The 23,245-nt window shown below is 34.2% G+C and overlaps 1 protein-coding gene across 9 annotated transcripts in view; it reads left to right on the top strand.

Moving 5' to 3' along the window:
• Nucleotides 1–23,107, top strand: part of SLC16A7 (solute carrier family 16 member 7) — a 169,352-nt gene extending 146,245 nt beyond the window's left edge. For all 9 annotated transcript variants that reach the window (XM_010358587.2, XM_010358588.2, XM_030939802.1 and 6 more), the window contains 3 exons: nt 12,399–12,542; nt 16,189–17,007; nt 20,899–23,107. In XM_010358587.2, coding sequence (XP_010356889.1) covers nt 12,399–12,542; nt 16,189–17,007; nt 20,899–21,164 — 1,229 coding nt within the window. In that variant the 3' untranslated portion in view covers nt 21,165–23,107. The remainder of the gene's footprint in view (nt 1–12,398; nt 12,543–16,188; nt 17,008–20,898) is intronic.
• Nucleotides 23,108–23,245: the final 138 nt, after the last annotated feature.

Raw genomic sequence — 23,245 nt, 5'->3', positions numbered from 1 at the left:
CAAAGGTGTCAAGGTAGTCTACTTGCCCCCAAACACAGAGTATCTCATTCAGCCTCTAGATAATGAGGTCATAGCACTTTTAAGGCTCATTACACATGGTACTCTATGGAAAAAAATTGTCAACGCTGTGGAAGAGAACCTCTGTATAGAGAGTATCATGAATGTCTGGAAGAATTACACCCTTGAAGGTGCCATTATTGTTATAGGAAAAGCCATGAAAGTCACCAAGCTTGAAACAATACATTTCTGCTAGAGAAAAGATGTTTTGCAAGACTTCACAAGATTTATGATACAGCCAATCAGAGAAATCATGAAAGAGATTGTGGATATGGCAGAAAAGGTGGGAAGGTAAAGGGCTTCAAGATACAGATCTTGGAGAAATTCAAGAGCTAATAAAAACCACACCAGAGTAATTAGTAGAAGATGACTTGATGGAGATGAGTGTTTCCAAACCAACACCAGACAATGAGGTAGAAGGCATAGAAGAAACAGGACAATTGGGAAAAGATTCCCTTTTTAACAAATGGTGTTGGGAAAACTGACTAGCCGTATGCAGAAAACTGAAACTGTACCTCTTCTTTACACCTTATACAAAAATTAACTCAAGGTGGATTAAAGACTTATAAGACTTAAAACCATAAAAACTCTAGAAGAAAACCTGGACAATACCATTCAGGACATAGGCATGGGCAAAGACTTCATGACTAAAATACCAAGAGCAATGGAAACAAAAGCTAAAATTGACAAATGGGGTCTAATTAAACTAAGGAGCTTCTGCACAGGAAAAGAAACTATCATCAGTGAACAGGCCACCTACAGAATGGGAGAAAATTTTTACAATCTATCCATCTGACAAAGGACTAATATCCAGAATCTACAAAGAATGTAAACAAATTTACAAGAAAACCCCATCAAAAAGTAGGCAAAGGATATGAACAGACACTTCTCAAAAGAAGATGTTTATTCAGCCAACGAACATGAAAAAAAGCTCATTATCACTGGTCATCAGAGAAATGCAAATCAAAACCGCAATGAGATACCATCTCACACCAGTTAGAATGACAATCATTAAAAAGTCAGGAAACAACAGATGCTGGTGAGGATGTGGAGAAATAGGAATGCTTTTACACTGTTGATGGGAGTGTAAATTAGTTCAACTATTGTGGAAGATGGTGTGGCGATTCCTCAAGGATCTAGAACTGGAAATACAATTTGACCCAGCGATCCCATTAGTGGGTATATACCCAAAGGATTATAAATCATTCTACTCTGAAGACACATGCACTTGTGTGTTTACTGCAGCACTATTCACAATAGCAAAGACTTGCAACCAGCCCAAATGCCCATCAGTGATAGACTGGATAAAGAAAATGTGGCATATATACACCATGGAATACTATGCAGCTGTAAAAAAAGGATGAGTTCATGTCCTTTGCAGGGACATTGATGAAGCTGGAAACCATCATTCTCAGCAAACTAACACAGGAACAGAAAACCAAACACCACATGTTCTCACTCATAAGTGGGAGTTGAACAATGAGAACATATGGACACAGGGAGGGGAACATCACACACTGGGGCCTGTCGAGAGTTGGGGGGCTAGGGGAGGGACAGCATTAGGAGAAATACCTAATGTAGGTGACGGGTTGATGGGTGCAGCAAACCACCATGGCACATGTTTACCTATGTAACAAACCTGTATGTTCTGCACATGTATCCCAGAACTTGAAGTATAATAATAATAATAATAAAAAGAAGATGAAGCAGTGCCAGAAAACAAATTGACATTAGATAATCTGACAGAGGGTTCTGATTATTCAAGACTGCTTTTGATGTTTTTTTTTAATGACTTGTGCTCTTCTGTGATACAGGCACTGAAACTAAAGCAAATGGTGGAAGAAGATTAGTACTGTATAGAAACATTTTTAGAGAAATGAAAGTACAAAAATGTCAGATGGAAATTTCTGTGTAGTTTCACAAAGTTACACTGTGTGCCTGCCTTTCCTGCCTCCCCTTCCACCCCCTCTACCTCTTCCATCTCTGGCATCCCTGAGTCAGCCAGGCCAACTTCTCTTCCTCCTCCTCCTCAGCCTACTTAACATGAAGACAATGAGGATTAAGAACTTTATGATAACCCACTTCCACTCAATTAATAGTAAATATACTTTCTCTTCCTATGATTTTCTTAATAGCATTTTCTTTTGGCTAGCTTCAGTTATTGTAAGAATACAGTATATAATACATATACAAAATGTATGTTTATCTATCATTTATGTTACCAGTAAGGCTTCCAGAGTCAAAAGAAGGCTATAAGTTTTTTAGCTATTTTAGCTATTAGTTGTTTTTTGTTAATTGATAAATAAATATTACATATAATTGACTCCTGAACAACACAGGGTCCAACACAGGGGTTAGGGGGACCAATCCTCCATGCATTACAAACTGCATACACAGAGTGTGTTGTTCAAGGGTCAAACGTATGTAATTTTTATTTGTCAATTAACAAAAAAATTAGGAAAAACTATACCATGCTTTTATCGTACACTTAAAAATTTGTTGAGAGTAGATGTCATGTTAAGTGTTCTTACCACAATAAAATAAATTTTTCTAAAAGATTTTAGAAAACTAATGAATAATTATTAGATTTTCATTTATTAAAGGATATTCTATATTTTCCAGCAGATACTGGACTGTCTCATATGCTACTTCCTCTACAAGGGAAGATGGGAATAATTTAAATTTAAATGTTAAAACTTTATTTTGAATGAAACTAGCACGAGGTATCCTGAAAAAGGGGAGTAGAATCTCTACTACGGATAGCATAATTACTATAGGGTATTAATTCAATCATAATAATTCATAATGTAAATAGAGTAAAATGATAATATTGATGTAAAAAATAAAGCAGGGAGAAACAAGAAAGTAGACCCAGCAGAATGTGAATGGAGTCACTAATGATTACCAGTTTATATGTACATAATATGTATTTGAGAAGAATATGTAAACCACTGTCTCATATGATTGGCATTTCTATAAATTTAACAAATTTCTTAACTATGATAATTATTCATTGTTGCTACAGTACCACATGTATATCTCTGTGCCATTTTGTTTTAAGGTATGTCTATAATTCACAGTGAACTGGTTCTTCAGCATCAATTTATGACAAATTTATTTTCATTTGTCAGATAGCTTTAGGATAACATTATTTTAATGTGCATATGTATTGTTTCATCTCCAAGTCTCGTTGCCATTTTTAAGAGCTGTCAGCTGTATTATATAATTTGATATGGAAAATATTTTGGGTCAATCATTCGTTTTTTTCATGAGTCTTCTGTATGGACTTTTTTTTCTACTTAAGGAAAAACGTGTCAATTCTGAAACTGGACATATATTAATCTACTACTACATATACTAATCTAATCTGATGGCTACTGAGTATTTTAACAGTAAACATGTAACTTGGAACTTTTATCCTTCAGAATTATGAAAGTAAACAATTTAGGGTAGAGTGTAAAGAGGTATCTAGCATAGTAGTTAAGTTAAAATCAGTCTGTCTTTCTATCTGCCTATCTACATAGTTGCACGTTTATCTGTTGAAGTCTGTTCTTTATATATCATTGGAAACATTTGAGGATCATTAAAATAGGACCCCATTTTCTTGCTCACTGAATAAGATTTACTTTATCTTCATGGGCATTTTTCTTAAAACCTCTTGACAATAGTTAGGGATACAAATAAACATAGTAAGCTATATCCTTGAAGTTCTTATTTTATCGGTTATTTGCCAGATACTTTTAATTTTATCGTTTGCCTTTAGAATACAGTTTTGTATTTATGTCCCAATGTTTCTTTACAGATTGGTGAACCATGAAAAACAATATTTATACTTCAAGAAAAGTAACAGTTTTATTAATGAATGTAAATAGACATCTTTCTTGTGATTTATGTTATTAAGGCACAACAGTAAATATTTTATAAAATATTTATAGGCTATATTTGAGATAAATTCAGGGGAAAATATTTTATTTCAGAATGGTCTGATGCTGTGCCTCTGAGAGACAGAACAATGCAATGATGTGTTTAGGATAACTTATACAATATTAAAGGCTATCTTTTCTGTAAAATTATTTTTGGTAAGTTCATATAAACAATCTTTTTTCTTCCTTAAATTGCACTAGTAACTAATATTAGCATGACATTTTAAACCTAGCAATTACGTTTTTCTAATGAGATTTATGTGTGGATCAAAAATAGATGGCCTCTGATCTTCATGGCTATAGAGAAAATAAATATGTTTCTTGTGAACACCCTGGAATCTTCCCAGTTTTGTGGATCACATTAATTTAAAAATCTATCATAGATCTTAGTGTCTGAGAAATACACAGAAACTATACCCCATTATTACAAGAACAAAACAATTCAAACTTGGCCTTGTGAAACTAAATTAAATCTAAACTTGAGACTTTTACGTAGAGTGCAGACAAAAAGCATTGGCATTTCCAGGAGTAAATCTAGATTTTGTTGCCTCTAAAGATTATACCATTTGGGAGAAACTGTTTGAGAAAAAGAAAATATGAATATGTCTTACCTTTCACATTTTATTAAGCCTATGACCATGTGAACACCTCTCTAGGGCTTCCCAGGTCCTTGGAAGTGACCTATGAAAGTTCAGGGCTCTGGAGATTAAGCTGCATTTCATAGTAAACCCACAATTGCATATACAGTAATCTCTTCTTATCTGTGGTAGATATGTTCCAAGACCCTCAGTGGTGGCCTGAAATCACAGATAGTACTCAACACGATATGCCCTTAAAATAGGCACAAGAAGAGATTAACAACAATTCATATAAAAGAACAATCATATACTTAAATAAAAGATATGTGAATGTGGTCTCTTACTCTCAAAATATCTTACTATACTATACTTGACTTTTTTCTTCTTGCGATCTGTTAACTTGATACCCAAGAGGGCTGCTGAGTAACTAATGGATAGGTAATCTATACAGCGTGAATACACAGGGCAAAGGAAAGATTCACATCACATCCCAAGCAGGTTGAAGCAGGACAACACGAGATTTTATCATGCTACTGCACAATTTAAAACTTATGAATTATTTATTTCTGCAATTTCCATTTAACATTTTTGGACCTTTGTTGACCACAGGTAACTGAAACACTGAAAGTGAAACCTTGGGTAAGGGGGACTACTGTAATAAAAAGACTTGAAGCCAGGAGCAGATTGGTGAATGGTTTCATTGTTGTTAGTGAAATATATTGTAACATTGTGCATGCATTCTTCTGTTAAATATTAAACCAAGTGTATTTTTTAAACAACTAGTCTTCAAATACTTTAAATATTAAAAGAATTCACATATGTCTTGACAATATGATATTTAATTGAAGAAGTTACTGCAAAATGTACTTGTGTTTACAGGTAGAATATTTGAAAACTTTTTGATCTCCACATCCTTTAGGATTCAGTGAAGCTTTACTCAATCAGAATCATTCCTAGGAACATGGAACTATTTATTGTTAAATACTTGGTTGATAAGATTTAGCTTTCTTTTTTCGTCTTCTGTTTTAGAAGCATTTGTGTTCTCTCAAAGTCTGATGGTTAGGTTTCTAACTTTTCCAATATTTGGATTGGTAAATGTACTACTTAAGGTACATAAATGCTTTATTATTGGTAATGGCACATATAAAATCTCAATGCATTTATATAGCTCTCTAGTAATTGGTTATACAAAGACTATAGAAAACAGTGATTTACCATAGACTCCCTTTTACACTTGAATCTATTTGTTCAACTCTTTTATTACTGTTGCGTTGTTTGGCTCATATAAATTTTATTTAATTTTTCTTTCTAACTAATCACAATGATACCAAATAGTAGTATATAGTTTTATTTGTAGCATAGATTGCTCTCTGAAAATATGTACCATGAGTACATGTGTAAATCAATGAACATCAACTTAAACAGTAGCTATTTCATGTGAACCACACACATTCTTGGCAAGAAACAGAAGAATGCCTGAGGCCCAGGCATAATTCCTTGGAAATGACAATGCCAAAATGCCCAAGGAAACTCTTGGCAGGGCTACTCATTTGTCACATATTTATCTATTTGATCCCTTGGTTTCAAGCTTCTAAACAGAAATTCAGAGCATTTTCATGTTATCTGGGTGTCATTCCATATTTACTAACAGAGCAGTCCTAAACATGGTCATTTTATGGGAGAAATAAGTAGCACATGGTGTTTATGCAATGTTATATATGATTTTACTAATTATGCCCATTGTATTAAGGGGGTTCCATCTTTCTTTGGGCCCGCATCAGGCTACCACCCTATAGAATGAATGGCATACTTAAGCTCTGGCTGAATTGTTCTCTAATATAAACTGACTCAAGGTGAACAAATGGAGAGGGTCTTTGTCATTCTACTGTGTCATATGAATTTTCTCTGTTTCTGGAGTCAAAATTGTTCTGTTTTTCACCTGCTATTTGAGAAATTTTTACAATTGTCATATCATAAGCCAGAATAAAATGGGATGGGTAAGGAGCCTTTCTTTTTATACACTCTCTTGAAATTCTTCATGAAAAGTTTTCATTATTAAATTGTTTCATTTTAGCTTGAATATCCAAATGGAATGTGTTAAGATAAATTCATAATTATGTTTCTTTTATTATACTATTTATATAGTTATGACACAGTGTGAATTGAATGAAAGATCTTATAAAATTCTGAAAAGCTGTGCTGTTGCTTTATATCTCTAAAATTATCTCTAAAATTTATATCTCTAAAATTATCCACTGACTGCAAATTGTCCATAAGGAACATATTCAGTGTAAAACAATCATTCCCAGAACTAAAAAAGGTCTAAAAATTTCTTTTGAATTTTCTTTCTACTACAAATTTTTATATAAGAACAGAAACAATAACTTCTTTCTAAAACAACAATGGAATCTCAATATCAAAATTAGTCAGGCTAAGTACAGCCTAGCTGCTCGGGAGGCTGAGCTGGGAAGATCACTTGAGGTCCAGAGTTTGAGACTGCAGTGCACTATAATAGTGCCTAGGAATAGCCACTGTACTTCAAGCTGAGCATCATAATGAGACCTCATCTTTCTCAAAAAAAAAAAAAAAAAAAATCTGATGCTCAATATCAATCATTTAAAAATAAATGAATGATCATGGGATAGAAAAATGATGAATTCTGTATTTAGTCTATATTTGAACTTATATTTTTGTTACATCTCTGCAAATTATTTTCATGGGTTTAAGTATTTCAATTCATTTTATTTTTATTTGCAAAAACATTGCACATATATATAATTTTTTAAATTTTTTCTGGGATCATAAGACACTACATGGTTAAAATATTATATTATAATACTGTTATAGCAGATTCCAATCAAAATAAGATAATTACTAAATAAAATGTAAACATTTGACTCGAAATGTGTCTTTTAATGAAATCAGTAGCCATCCTGTGTATCTATAGATGAATATTTTTTAGTGCTAGCTAAGCAGATACAGGTTTTTGTCTGCATTGTATTTCTTTCTTGGTTTTTCTTGGTTTTTAATTGAGGTACATGCTGAGTAACTTGTTCACATAATAAAGTAGATGACAGTGGAAAGTATTTTATTTTCAGTATTAGTCAATTATTTGAACTTGCCAAAAATCACATAATGATTTATTATCAAATGTTATTTGTAATGATCTGTGGGCTGACAATTCATTTGAATTGTCCTCAATATTGTGAAAAGCAGAAAACTGGAAACCATCTGATTAACAAAAAGATTATTTCTAGTCAATAAACTTAGCATTTCTGAGAAGTATATCAAAAACATTTACCAAAACTTAAGAAATGAAAATAACTATACTGCCCTTTTATCATTTAGAGGCAAAAAAATCGAAAAATTGGAATACAAGTATACTTCTACTTATTGCACTTCACTTCATTGCACTTAGCAAATACTGCATTAATTACAGATTAAAGGTTTGTGGCAACCTTGCCTTCAGAAACTCTGTTGGCACTATTTTTCCTGACAGCATGTGCTGACTTTGTGTCTTATGTCGCATTTTGGTAATTCTCACAGTATTTCAAAGTCTTATTATTATTATATCTGTTATGGTTATCTTTGATGTTGCTATTGTAATTGTTTTTGGGTGCCATGAACTGTACCCATATAAGAGGGTAAGTTTAATGTTGTGTGTGTTCTCACTGCTCCATAGACCAGCTGTTCTGCTATCTCTCCCCCTCTTCTAGGGCCTCTCTATTGTCTGAGATATAACAGTATTGAAATTAAGCCACTTAATAAACCTACAGTGGCCTCTAAGTGTTCAAGTGAAAGGAATAGTCGCAAGTCTCTCATTTCAAATCAAAAGCTAGAAATGATTCACCTTTATGAGAAAGGTGCTGAAAGCACAGGCTGAAAGCTAGGTCTCTAGCACTAAAGTTAGCCAAGTTGTGAATGCAAAGGAAAAGTGAAGAAAGTTTTAGAAGTTTGGATACAAGATCAAACCACCCACAACATTCCCTAAGCCAGAGCCTAATCCAGAGCAGGGCCCCAACTGTCTTCAGTTCTATTGAAGGTAAGGAACCTGCAGAAGAATAGTTTGAAGCTAGTAAATGTTGATTCATGAGGTTTGAGGAACGAAGCCATCTTGCTAACATAAAAGTGAAAGGTGATGCAACAAATGCTGATTAGAAACTGCAGCAAGTTATCCTAAAGATCAAGCTAAGATCATTGGTGAAGGTAACTACACTGAACAACAGATTGTCAGTGTTGATGAAATAGCCTTCTATTAGGAGGAGATGCTATCTAGGACTTTTATAGGTAGAGAGCAGAAGTCAATGCTTGTCTTCAAAGCTTCAAAGGACAAGCTGACTCTCTTGTTAGGGGCCAATGAAACTGGTGACTTTAAGTTGAAGCAAAGCTCATTTACTATTCTGAAAATTCGGGGACCCTTAATAATTATGCCAAATCTGTTCTGCCTGTGTTTTATAAATGTAACAGCAAAGTCTGTATAATAGCACATTTGTTTACAGCATAGTTTGCTGAATATTTTAAGCCCACTGTTGAGATCTGCTGCTAAGAAGAAAAGTTCCTTTCAAAATATTATAAAATAGTACTGCTTACTGGCAATGTACCTGGGCCACCCAAGAGTTCTGATAGAGATGTACAAGAAGGTTAATATTGTTTTCATGCCTGATAATACAACATTCATTCTGCAGCTCATGAATCAAGGAGTCATTTCAACTTTCAATTCTTAAAATTTAGATACATTTTGTAAGCTTACAGCTGCCATACATAATGATTCCTCTGATGGATCTGGGAAAAGGAGATGGAAAACTTTCTGGAAAGGATTTGCCGTTCTAGGTAACATTACAATCATTCATTATTTATGGGAGGAGGTCAAAATACCAACATTAACAGGAGTTTGGAAGAAGTTGATTTCAATCCTCATGGGTGACTTTAAGAGGTTCAGGACTTCAGTGAAGTAAGTAACTGCAGATGTTGTAGAAATAGCAAGAGAACTAGAATTAGAAGTGGAGCCTGAAGATGTGACTAGATTGCTGCAATCTTATGAAACTTGAATCAAGGAAGAGTTGTTTCTTACGGATGAGCCAAGAAGGTGGTTTCTTGAAATATAATTTACTCCTGAAGGAAAGGCTGTAAATATTCTTGATATAACTGGAAAAGATTTGAAATATTACATAAACTTAGTTGACAAAGCAGTGGCAGGGTTTGAGAGAATTGACTGAAATTTTGAAAGTTCTACTGTGGGTAAAATGCTGTCAAATGACATCACATGCTACAAAGAACTCTTGCATGAAAGGAAGAGTCAACTGATGCAGCAAACCTGTTTGTCTTATTTTAAGCAATTGCCAGCGAGGTACAATGGCTCACACCTATAATCCCAGCATTTGGGGAGGCTGAGGTGGTAGTGTCATTTGAGCCCAGGAATTCAAGACCAGCCTGGGCAACATAGCAAGGCCCCATCTCTACGAAAAAAATTAAAAAGAATAGCCAGGCGTGGTGGCACGCACCTGTGGTCCCAGGTACTAGGGAGACTTAGTTGGGAGGGTCTCGAGTGTAGGGGGTCAAGGCCTCAGTGAGCTATGATCAATCCACTGCACTCCAGCCTGGGTGACAGAGCAAGACCCTGTCTCAACACCAACAACAAGAAGATTGCCACAGCTACCCCAGCCTTTAGCAACTGCCACCCCGATCAGTCAGCAGCCATCAACATCAAGACAGGACCCTCCACTAGAAAAAGACTGAAAATCACTGAAGGCTCAGATTATCATTAAATGTTTTAGCAATAAAATATTTTTAATTAAGTTATGTGCACTTTTTGGATATAATTCTTTGCACACTTAATATAGTGTGTAAAGTGTAAACATAACTTTTATATGCACTGAGAAACCAAAAAATTTGTGACTCACTTTACTGCAATATTTGCTTTATCAAGGTTCTCTGGAACCTCACCTGCAATGTCTCTGGGGTATGTCTTATGTATGTTATATATATTCTCTACATGTATAATTATTTATTTTCTTCAGCTCTTCAGGTGAACTTTACCATGTTAGGGACATAATTATATTCTTTTTATACAACTGGTACAATTTACATTGATTTCTTCCCTCCAATCCCTGTTGTTTTTATAGAGCTTTCATGTGGCCTTTTTAGAGTTTTATGTTGATTGCTGTTATAAATGCAAACCTTTGTATTCTGTGTTTAAGATATCTCTTTCTGAAACTGTGTGTTATTACCAATATTCTTTCAAAAGATATTGTGGAGTAATAAATAGTATTAGGCATTAAAGTTTAATTTTACATTTATTTTGCAGAATAAAAATCATAGTTATATTTGTATAAAAGGATATGGGTGCATTGATAAATGAATCTCAATGTGTTTTATATATGATCCATGTAAAAATTCTCAAATACAATACACTTGGAAATTCTTAACACCATAGTATTAGCTAAAAAATTTTTAGGCCAAATATTTGATTGAAAATTCTGACCTAACATAGTATTTATTTCCTCCAAATAGTGACCCTAGTTTCAGATGAAATACAATTGTAATTTAAGAATGAAATGTCAAAGCAAGCCATTTATACATTGACAAGTCCCATAAAATACTATGGAATTTCATTGAGTCTAAGATAGTCTCAATTATTAAGTTGCACTGTTATTTTATAGTGTACCAAGAAAGACAAGAATACTGTCACTGAAGTAAAACACAGTTTCTCAACATTTAGAATTTTTATAACTACCAAAAGAACTTGTTTAGACTTAAATGCAGATTATTTTAATAATTTTAATCACTTGTGAATATTTTATGTATATGCACACACAGACATACATTGGAAAATATACATTAAAAAATTGGTAAGACATTCCTAAACCTTCTTCGCTTTCACTATCTGACTCTTCTAAATTACTTTGGAGTCTGAGTTTTCAACATTCACATCTCACACCTAAGCTTATTCTCTTTGTCAGTGTGCAATATATTTTAACAGAGAGATCCACCATTTTTTCTAGTAATTTCATCCAAAGAGCTGCATCCAATCTTTAAGTTTTGATGTTGCTATTTACTCTACCTTACTAGAATGTGTCAACAGAAGATCTTTCAGGAAGAAATCAGGATTCATATTTATATTCATTTTTCAAGTGCTCCTTAAAAGGTTCTATTGAAATGTGATTAAGCATTGTCCAATCGAGCCACAGGAAATAATAAGCAAATTCAAACATGCATAGTCCATGATAACAACATTACTACCATGACTGCCTCTTGATGAACCTAGATTGGAAGAAGTCATTAGGTGTAAGACATCCTTATTGCTAATATGATAGGATGTGAAAACAATAGGTGTCTTAGAATCAACAAGTTATGGTATTAAAGAAAAATCATTGTTGAAGATAATTTTAAAAAACAATTTCAGCTCTAATTAATGGCATATGTATGTGTATACACACATTATTCTCGAAAATAAAATTTTAACAGACAAATCATTTATGTAATTCCTAGATTTTTTATTACATAAATTTACCTGCATCTGTTAACATATATTGTATATTTTAGCTATGTTCTATTGAAAATCTTTTCCATCAAGATTTGAATGATTATGGTTACAACAAAATATATGCTCAACACTTCTAATTTATTATTTCATGTGCTTTTATACATATGACTGAAAACAACCTGTCAAACTGATCATTTGTGAGCTATTGGAAGTTTCTCATTATATTTCATGGGAACTAATATTTCTCCTCTGACCATTAAAATGTGCTTTCTTGCCTTTCCAAATGATTGGATGTTAAAGATAAACAAATAAATGACAATAGCAACTGAGTATTTCTTTATTTCCTCTCTGCTCTAGGTCCTATAAGTAGTGTTTTGGTGAATAAATACGGCAGCCGGCCGGTGGTGATAGCAGGAGGCTTATTATGCTGTCTTGGAATGGTGTTGGCCTCCTTCAGTAGCAGTGTGATCGAGCTATACCTCACTGTGGGATTCATTACAGGTAAGTCGTTTAGTCTTTAGTTTATTCTTAACTCTTCTGTTATTTTCAAAGCTCTATGAGAAGAATGAACCATAGAAAATTCTTATTTTCTTTGAATTTACTTTTTTTAAACAATGCAGTTTTAAAGTATTTCCATCTAGTACATTGAAATTCAAGCTATATAAGGCCAAACATTTCATTTTTTAAAAAAATAAGAAAAAGTTATCAGACAAGTTACATGTTATCATATAAATTTATAATAAAATAGCTGTAGTTTTTTTTTTTTCCTTTTTTGCTTTTTACTTTTCAGCCAATGGAGGTGGTGTTGTTGGACACAGACTTTCTGATGTAAATAAATACCTTCATTATTATAAAACTTATTTTCATGACTTACTTCCATTTGCAGTATCTATCTGACTTTCCACTCATAATATGTTAAAACGATGCCAGAGAGATATTTTCTGGATGCACTGATTTAGCTTCAACAATAAAATTATTGTTGCTTGTTCTGATTAGTGGTAGAGCTCATTGACTCTGTTCCTTCTTTTTCTTACTGAAATGATCCTGTTTAAAAGCTTGGTGAGCCACATTTTCTTCTAACACAAATATTAAAAATGATCTACTGTCACTTGATTATAGTTGTTTCTCATGCACGTATCTATTGACTCAAACTGACAACAATATGTACACTTGAAAAATCACTATTTTTTATTAGTCTAAATAAAAAATTGCATTACAAATTTATATTCAACATATTAGGAAAAATTGGACTTCAATATATAAAGAGACTGAATCTTTCCTTTCTGCCCAGAGATAAAAAGGCAAACATATTTACACTTGTGTAATCTTACACTCATGTATCATTTGATGAAAAAAATTTATTGAGGCTTACAGTAATAGTGATGTTAAAATCTTTCTCTTTACAATCTATCCACATCTCTCTCCTTTTTTTGGTATAAGAAAATGCATTTAATATTATAAATGAAAACCATCTTATATCTAAGCATTGTCATAGCGAAGAGAATGTATTTTCTTTTGTGTAGAGAAATTGACCACTGCATTTGACTGTAGAAGTCAGGATGGACCTACAAGTAGGGAAAAGATGATTTTGTTATTTCCTGCACTGCAGATATAAATGGCATTATTGGTGTTCCAACTTACAATTGTATTCTTTGCCTCTCAAATACTTTGATGCCCCTAAAGTTAATTATTAAGTCCATCTATGAGGGATTTACTTTATTTTATTTTATTTTATTTTATTTTTTGAGACGGAGTCTCACTCTGCCACCCGGGCTGGAGTGCAGTGGCCGGATCTCAGCTCACTGCAAGCTCCGCCTCCCGGGTTCACGCCATTCTCCTGCCTCAGCCTCCCTAGTAGCTGGGACTACAGGCGCCCGCCACCACGCCCGGCTAGTTTTTTGTATTTTTTTAGTAGAGACGGGGTTTCACCGTGTTAGCCAGGGTGGTCTCGATCTCCTGACCTCGTGATCCGCCCGTCTCGGCCTCCCAAAGTGCTGGGATTACAGGCTTGAGCCACCGCGCCCGGCCGAGGGATTTACTTTAAATCATTATCAGCAAGTACTTTGACTTCGGTTTCCAAAAGTAGATAGATCTAGCATTTAAACTTGACTTGACACATACTATCTATGTGATCATGGGTACGTTAACTTCCTTATACCTAAGTTTCTTTGTCTATAAAATTAGATAAATAATAGGTCTTTTTAAAGGAGTTATTAGCATGATTAATGTAAAAAATGAATACATAGTACTTTACAGAGTACCCAGAATTTTGCTGTTCATAAATAAATGTTTGCAAATAATCACAATGCCATTTATTTAACATCTTACAGTTCTAGAACTTACTTTATTTTGGCAAAATCTTTTTGTGTTGTTAGGTGAAGTTGAGTTCAGGAAGTCTAAGTGTTTACCCAGTAATATAAAATAGGTACTTTTTTGGAGCAGATCAGTTCTACGATTTCAGGTCTATGTTTGTTTTACCATGCCAGAATGAGAAAGAGATGGCAACTATTTCCAAATGAAAATATGGATTAACATTTGAAGGCAAAAGTTCCAGGTGACAGAATGGGGAAAATGATATAAGATAAAAAAAACTTAAGCTCTGAACCATAATACCTGGATTTTAGTTTGGGTTCTTCCACTTACAAGCTACTTGACCATAGGCTGGTCGGTTTTGTTATTTATAAATCGGATTTAATTACACTCATTCTGCATTTCTCACAGGTATGGCTGAGGTATAGTGTTAGAGAACATGCTATTCTGTTACTCGCCAAAGCATGTTCTTGTTCCTTCTTGTCAGCTTTTAGGGGTCCTCTTACTTATAGAAAATGTCTGTATTAAAGGGTTGGAGTATTGTACACAGACCTGTGTATTTCACAACTGGAATACTTAACCACTTTACAGAACTGTTTCAATTTAGGTAAATTAGTAAATATAGAAGAACTCTTACCTCTCTAGCCCCTAAAATAAATATAGAATAATGCCTAGTTTAAGGAAAAACAACAGATAGTTATATAAGTCAATTGTATGTAAATCAATGTACTTTTTTTTTTTTTTTTTTTTGAGACAGAGTCTTGCTCTGTCGCCAGACTAAAGTACAGTGGTGTGATCTTGGCTCACTGCAATCTCTGCCTCCTCAGTTCAAGCAATTCTCTTGCCTCAGCTTCCCGAGTAGCTGGATTACAGGCACCTGCCACCGTGTCTGGCTAATTTTTGTATTTTTAGTAGAGACGGGGTTTCATCATGTTGGCCAGGATGGTCTCTATCTCCTGACATCGTGATCCATCTGCCCCAGCCTCCCAAAGTGCTGGGATTACAGGCATGAGCCACCGTGCCCGGCCTCAGTCAATGTTCTTTTTAAAGGACCTTATTTATTACAATTGCTCAGTAGTACCTTAGTGAGCTACAAGAGGTAATTAATTTTCCAAAGGTGACACTCAACACTGCCAAGGAGCTCCCTAGACAGTGGGGACTTTGGCTCATATAAACAATCAGCGTTAATCCTTGAATTAAAAACTATGTTTCAAGCAAAACATTCCTTTTTACTTAGCACACATGTGCATCTATATACATTAAATGTGGAATGTGAGGGATGTAGAGCATGAAATTAATGGCATACATTCATTACTCTTTTTGTTATTTGTATGGTATTGAAGCAAATGTTTGTGGGGAGACATAAGATTGTTACAAATTATGACCTTTTTAGTTTGTTTATAATTCTTCAATGCCAGAAGGAAAGTATTCATACCTTTATGTTGCCCTCTTGCTCACAAGGAAGAAATCTATTCCATATATGTGTATTTAAGTATATGTCAAGAGGAAAGGATCTGTGTAATTAAATTTTAATTGAGAACTAATAATTTTGTCCTAGTTTCAACCTATTGTATGACTGTTGATATATCAGTAGAAATTCTTAGTTTTATTTTTGTGCTTTAAAATTAAAGGAATATGAAACTGTCATTTCAAGTGTTCAGTTATGAAAACCTTTTTGTTTTTGTGCAATTACATTTATAATAATCAAAATGTACTATCTCATATTGCATTTTTAATTCTGCCTTTCCCACTTGAATGTACATTTTGAGGAGTAATTTCTTTTGTGAGTGCCATAATGTGTTTGTGTTTTCCCCCACTTTTGTTTTGTTCTTTTTAGGTTTAGGTTTAGCCTTCAATCTGCAACCTGCCTTAACAATAATTGGCAAATACTTCTATAGGAAGCGACCCATGGCAAATGGATTGGCCATGGCAGGAAGTCCTGTTTTCTTAAGTTCATTGGCTCCTTTCAATCAGTACCTTTTTAATACTTTTGGCTGGAAAGGAAGTTTCCTGATTTTGGGAAGTCTACTTTTGAATGCCTGTGTGGCTGGGTCCCTCATGAGACCCCTGGGACCCAGTCAAACCACTTCTAAGTCTAAAAATAAGACTGTCATAACAGAAGACGATTCAGGCCGGAAGAAAATCAAACCGAAGAAATCAACTTGGGAGAAAGTTAATAAGTATTTAGATTTCTCCCTTTTTAAGCATAGAGGATTTCTGATATATCTGTCTGGAAATGTCATTATGTTCCTAGGTTTTTTTGCCCCCATTATATTCTTGGCTCCATATGCTAAAGACCAGGGAATTGATGAGTACTCGGCAGCTTTTCTGCTATCTATTATGGCTTTCGTTGATATGTTTGCTAGGCCTTCTGTAGGATTAATTGCAAACTCCAAATATATTCGACCTCGAATTCAGTACTTCTTCAGTTTTGCAATCATGTTCAATGGAGTGTGTCATCTCTTGTGCCCGCTGGCACAGGACTACACAAGCCTGGTATTATATGCTATATTTTTTGGCCTTGGATTTGGGAGTGTTAGCAGTGTTCTCTTTGAAACTCTCATGGACCTCGTGGGTGCACCAAGATTTTCCAGTGCCGTCGGACTTGTCACAGTTGTGGAGTGTGGCCCAGTTCTTCTTGGCCCTCCTCTTGCTGGTAAGAACATTTTTCATCAAGAAAAATATAAAGCATAAAATTAATAACCATTAACTGAGACTTTATATACAGATTTTTTTTTTTTTTTTTTTTCTCGAGACGGAGTCTCGCTCTGTTGCCCGGGCTGGAGTGCAGTGGCGCGATCTAGGTTCACTGCAAGCTCCGCCTGCCGGGTTCCCGCCATTCTCCTGCCTCAGCCGCCCAAGTAGCTGGGACTACAGGCGCCCACCACCATGCCCAGTTAAGTTTTTTTTTTTGTATTTTTTTGTATTTTCAGTAGAGATGGGGTTTCACCATGTTAGCCAGGATGGTCTCGATCTCCTGACCTCGTGATCCGCCCACCTCGGCCTCCCAAAGTGCTGGGATTACAGGCTTGAGCCACCGCGCCTGGCTATATACAGATTTTTAAATGTGTTTTATAATACTAATAGCCTGAAGGAATGTGGGCAGGTTAATTTTAGGTTTTACTATAAACTTTAAAATTTCATAATTAGTCAATTTTAGACCTAAATTTGTTTCAGAACCTGGACCTATGAACTTAAGAACTTATGTTAGACTGATAATCAGTATCATAATCTTCAGGATTTTTATCTACTTCAGTTGTTTTGGTCTCTTAAAAATATATCAGAAAAAAATGCTATTTTATCTTTATCATTGGTGAACAGATTTCTTGACAGTTTATATTGAAATGAGCCAAAAATGTAAAATATTCTCTCAAAAGGCCAGAATCTATTTTTTAATGGAGTACATTAGATATATTAATTTGAAATTTGTTACATGCTGAGAAAATACATTTATAATATCACTGATAGGAATATATTCATGTATATATTACATATAGAGAAAGACAGGGATGACTGAAAATTTATTCACAGGTTTTTTGGGTGCCACTTATGTTCCATGTTTATAAATTGGAAAGATTACCTTCGTTTTTTAAGATCTGAAATATTTTCAAAGATGCCAATAAAAGTGTCTATGCTAAATTATTCAGTAGAAGGATGCGGTACATGTTTAGGGCATGACCAAAGAGTACCCTCACAAATTGAGAAGCTGGTCTGATATTTAAGAGAGAGAGAGAGAAATAGATAAAAATAGTCATCACAGAAGCATTAGAGTTTTGTTAGAATTGTTTGTGGTTATTTTATAGTTTCCTTCTGAATTACAGTAGTGAATGCTTTAAGGAGTAAATTATGCTCTCTGAACTTATGGTTTAAAGACATGTATAAGAGCATTTTGAAGTTAAAACTTCGTTTTGTCTTAGGCTTTAAATGTTATAAATATTAGGTTCTGTTTGTACACCAGCCTTTGCCAGCAACTACTGTATATTATTTTGGTTAATACTTGACTTAAGTATTCACTTAGACTCTTGGCCTGCTCTCTTATGGTCAGAGTCACTGCCAGGCTAAATGTAAATTTTTCCATTATTTAGTCAGTTTTTAAACTGTTTTCTACATGACATCAGGAACCATTCTGAAAGTGTGAAAATTTATGTTTAATTTGTTAATTTTAATGACATCATTGACTTTTTGATGGTAGGTGGTATATCTCTCAATATAAATATACCATGACATCAAAACAATTGTCTATAAAGAGTGAAAGCCAGTAGGTCTTATTATTTATCAGGCAGTTGATTTTGTTACATAAGATAAGCACAATTCGTCCTTCTTTTCATACAGTATTAGTTTGATCAAATGAATTTTAGAGCCTATTCATTATCCACACAATTCTTAGTGTTAACAGAGAAGTCACCATGCATGAGGGGATGAAAAAAGAATCAAGTCCAAATACATTGTGGGGATAGACTCTAAGAATTAAAATAAAGGAATCTTATGTGGCTACTCCCACCTGAGCAGATAATGTGCATTTATATTTTTAAAACTAGTTTCAATATTTTTGAATGCTTATTGCGTTAACATTGCCAAACCATGTGCCACTGGTAGCAAATGGCAGTAATTGATTTTAGACCTATTGTTGAAATTCTCAGACTGTAGCCATTATATATCCATTTTTTCATTCCATATCTGCCATCTGCTACCCTTAATATTTCTTGACTTTTAGATTGATTTCTCCTCTATAGTATTTGATTATTGCTAGAACTGCCTGGCCCATAGTAGACACTGAGTTAATATTTTTGAATGATTGAATATTATTGCTGTTACTTTGGACATAGTTGCAGCATAGCAATGAAAATTAGGGAGTGTGTGGTTTCTATTTCATATTAGTTTTTTTCAGACTGAACTTTCACTGCTCCTCTCAGAAAGAATTGAAGCTTTAGTTCTGGAAAGCATATCTGGTTTCTTGATGATGCTAAAAAATTCTTAAAACATTTAGAAAGTATGGCCGGGCGCGGTGGCTCAAGCCTGTAATCCCAGCACTTTGGGAGGCCGAGATGGGCGGATCACGAGGTCAGGAGATCGAGACCATCCTGGCTAACATGGTGAAACCCCGTCTCTACTAAAAATACAAAAAACTAGCCGGGCGAGATGGCGGGCGCCTGTAGTCCCAGCTGCTCCGCAGGCTGAGGCGGAGCTTGCAGTGAGCTGAGATCTGGCCACTGCACTCCAGCCCCGTCTCAAAAAAAAAAAAAAAAAAAAAAAAAGAAAGTATGCTGATGTGGCAACCCAAAGTGGTATTAACTCTGATGGGCCATGGATCTAATGCTTTTATATGTAGAAGTATAGCAATCATTATAGAAATAGAAATATTTGACTCGTTAGGAAGGAAAATTAAAATTATGCAATTTTTGTTATGTTTATGAATATATCATGCTTACTTAAAACCATTCTACCATCTACCTGATTAAAACAGAAAATTTTGTTCAAATAGGTAATATATTGCAAGTAGCCAAATTTAATGTTGAGCCACTGACTAGATTCTAGGGAGAATGTTATGGATTCTGACTAAACAGACTGGTTTGAAAGTTGTATATCAGAGTCACTTGGAATGCATATGCTAATTTATATAGATTTGTATACACTAAATTTTGCTGTTAATAATGACTAAGAATTAAATGCCTGCATAAGCAAGAGACAAAACTAAATATAAGCTGACAAAATTTTAAAAGTCAGTAAACCTCTAGATTAAATGGCACCAGGTTAGATTTTAAATGGTCTCAATAATCAAATAGAACAAATAGTTATTTACTGATTAGTTTGCCCTTAATAATTTAGACTCAGATAAAGTAAAAAACTGGGATTAGCTCAAATAGTGATATGGCACTTAACCAACAGGTTAGGTGAAGCCATTCTGCAGAGTAGTTAATAAGTCCGGACAGACTTCAGTTAAGAGTCTAGATTCTACCACTAACTAGCTATGTAACCATGCCCAGATTACCTCACAGCACTCCTTGTAAGGATCGAGTGAGATATTACAGATAAAATTCTTAGGCTAGTATAGGGCATAGAGAAAGCACTTAGTAAATATTAGGCACTGTTAGGAACCATGTAAAAGTCTTTGGGTTTCTCCTAAAGAAAGTAATTTTTCTCTATTGAAGAGAAAAGGAAGCATGGAAAGGGTGAAGCAATCCTAACATGTGTACTGTAAATAGAGATATCTGTATTTACATGTATAGACATAAAAATATACCTCACTCATGTATGTATTAATGTACACACACACAAAATATATACCTAACTTGTCTTGTTTGTATATCTTAGTGGGAGAAATAATTTTTAGTAAATTTAATATACTGGTAATATAATACTGTGAGTGTCTCTGCATACCTTTACTAAGCATATGTAGAAGTCATAATCTAGATTTTTTAATTTTTAAAGTCTTATTTGATATTAATTTAAATAAGAGGAATATACTTTGAAGAATAATTTATTTGAAATTTTTATCATTATATGACTTTTATGATGCCAACTTAAAAAGATGCTCTTTGTCTTCTAGGTAAATTGGTGGATATAACTGGAGATTATAAATACATGTACGTGGCCTGTGGGGCTATTGTGGTAGCAGCAAGTGTGTGGCTGCTCATTGGCAATGCTATCAACTATAGATTGCTTGCAAAGGAAAGGAAGGAGCAAGGTGCAAGAGAGACGACCAGAGAATCAGAACGCTTGAGCAAATCTAAGCATTCGGAAGATGTGAATGTCGTGAATGTCAAAGTTTCAAATGCACCGAGTGTAACCTCAGAAAGAGAAACTAATATTTAACGAGAATCACATCTCTGATTTCAGTGTTTATTGCTTTCCCTAGCAGTTTGTTTTTCATTTTGTTTTTTTAAAGTATTGGAAAAGTTTTTAGCTGAAACGAGGAGTCACAATTAAAGATGGAGATGATATTTTCCTCAATGGCAAATTTTAAATTAGTTTTAAAACTTATTTGGGTAAATTTTGATATTATGCATAGAAAGAATCCATGCTACAGGTTTATTTCCATACCTGACTCTGGATGTGGTGGTGAAAATACTAATTTTAAAGTCTCCCAGTGACTTTCGGTCTTGGTTATGTGGAAAGTTCTGAATTTCAAACCCCTGGTTTAAGTAGTTAGGAGGAGGATGCCTAATCCTATAAAGTGATCCTTAATACATTTCATTTTTTTTGCTTGATATTAATATATGAGATAGAGTTGAGAGACAATTATCTCCTCTTACACACAAACACACATACTCCCACATGCTTACCCACATGTACACAGAGTGTCTGGAGAATAAAAAATAAATTAAAAAGAAGTGATAATTTATTTTTAAGGTAAAAAAAATCCATGAAGACAAAAGAAACATATGTCTGTGTGCTACTTTACAGTGTTAGTTTTAAAGATAAGCACATGGGTAAAAATGAGGGTGATCCTTATTCAAAAATATATCTGACTGCTATAAAAATATTTGCATATGTAAATTTGACAAAGAAAAGAAAATCAGTGTTAAACCATTAAATCTGAGCACTGTTAGACTTGATTAATCCATGAGCATGATTTTTTTTTGAGTAGGGGGCATTAGTACCTGGTGCTAGACAATAAAACCCTCAAATAATTTTTAGAATTCTTACCTAACATGTAAAAGTCTGCATGACTCTTAACAATGAGCCACATCCATTGATTTTACAAGGATTTTAGTTCGTAATCCAGAAAGTAATAATCAGGGATTTTGTTTTAATCAGGTCTCAATCCAGATTCGCTGTTATGCTGAAATACCAAAGTAAAATCCTAGTTGGCAGGATTGTAAGTAGACCGAATTCTAATTTTTCCCAACACATAGTGGTAATTGGAGGTTAGTGTTATGAATACTTCATCTGACTACAACTAAGAGTGAGAGGTGGTTTTAATGAACTCTCTAAGCTCTCTCAGCTCCCTCCCTTCCACAAAACGCAAGAGTAAAAGCAAACCACAAACAGGCCTTGCGCTCAACCACTGGAAATGTCTCCTAGGATAAGAATGGCAGTACTTGAAAATTCTGCTCTCTACTGATGAAACTTCCTGCTGCCTTTGGACATAACTAAGCCAGGAAACGTAAAAAGCCTTCTAGAAATAGAGGCACTGTGTGACTTGTATTGTAGGTATAGTTTATTACCTGATAGCAAAAAGCTTGAAATATTGCAGCCCAGGTTAATTCAGTACTTTCCCATTTTCATAACTATGTGAAAACATCTGGGAACCTGAATCACTCCTGAATACAGAGGCATATTCTTTTTAAACTATAAATACCATTTTGAGTGAGAAAGTACTTTTAAACAAGAAAGAAATTGTACAGTATGACTAAAGTTATAAATATATTTGCATCTATAAATCTGAAGTTTAACATTTTGATTAATTTAAAAGTATTTAGTGCTTGACTATTAAAGCAGTGTCATGTCACTCCTAAGATGTCAAAGCAAATAGGCATTCTTTTTTTTTATTGTAATAAAGGCAGGTGCTATTTTTTTTCTGGTAAGATTGCACCTAGATACCAGACTTTTGTAATAGTTAACATTAAAGATTTGATTCATAAGGTTAATTCACTGCTTAAGCATGTGGCTCATATTTAGGAAGCTATATAAAATTCAGTTTTTCATTTAACATTTGCTCTTTTGCATATGAAGAGATATTTGTATTTTTCAAATGTTAAGTAAAACAAGATGTGCCAATATCATAGGTAAATAAATTAGGAAAAAATGTGGGACTTTACGGCTGTTTTTAATTTAGTTTCACCCAATCTTGATTCTTGAATTAGCTATGTTTATATTTTTAGTTCTTTTTTATTCAACTCGGATTTGTCAAGAAGTGTAACCCCTAAATTGTGTAGTACCTCTCCCATCAT

This window comes from Rhinopithecus roxellana, chromosome 10 (assembly GCF_007565055.1).
Source record: "Rhinopithecus roxellana isolate Shanxi Qingling chromosome 10, ASM756505v1, whole genome shotgun sequence".
NCBI classification, from domain to species: Eukaryota; Metazoa; Chordata; class Mammalia; order Primates; family Cercopithecidae; genus Rhinopithecus; species Rhinopithecus roxellana.
Note: the sequence above shows the minus strand (reverse complement) of the source record. Positions and strands in the feature narration are given on the sequence as shown.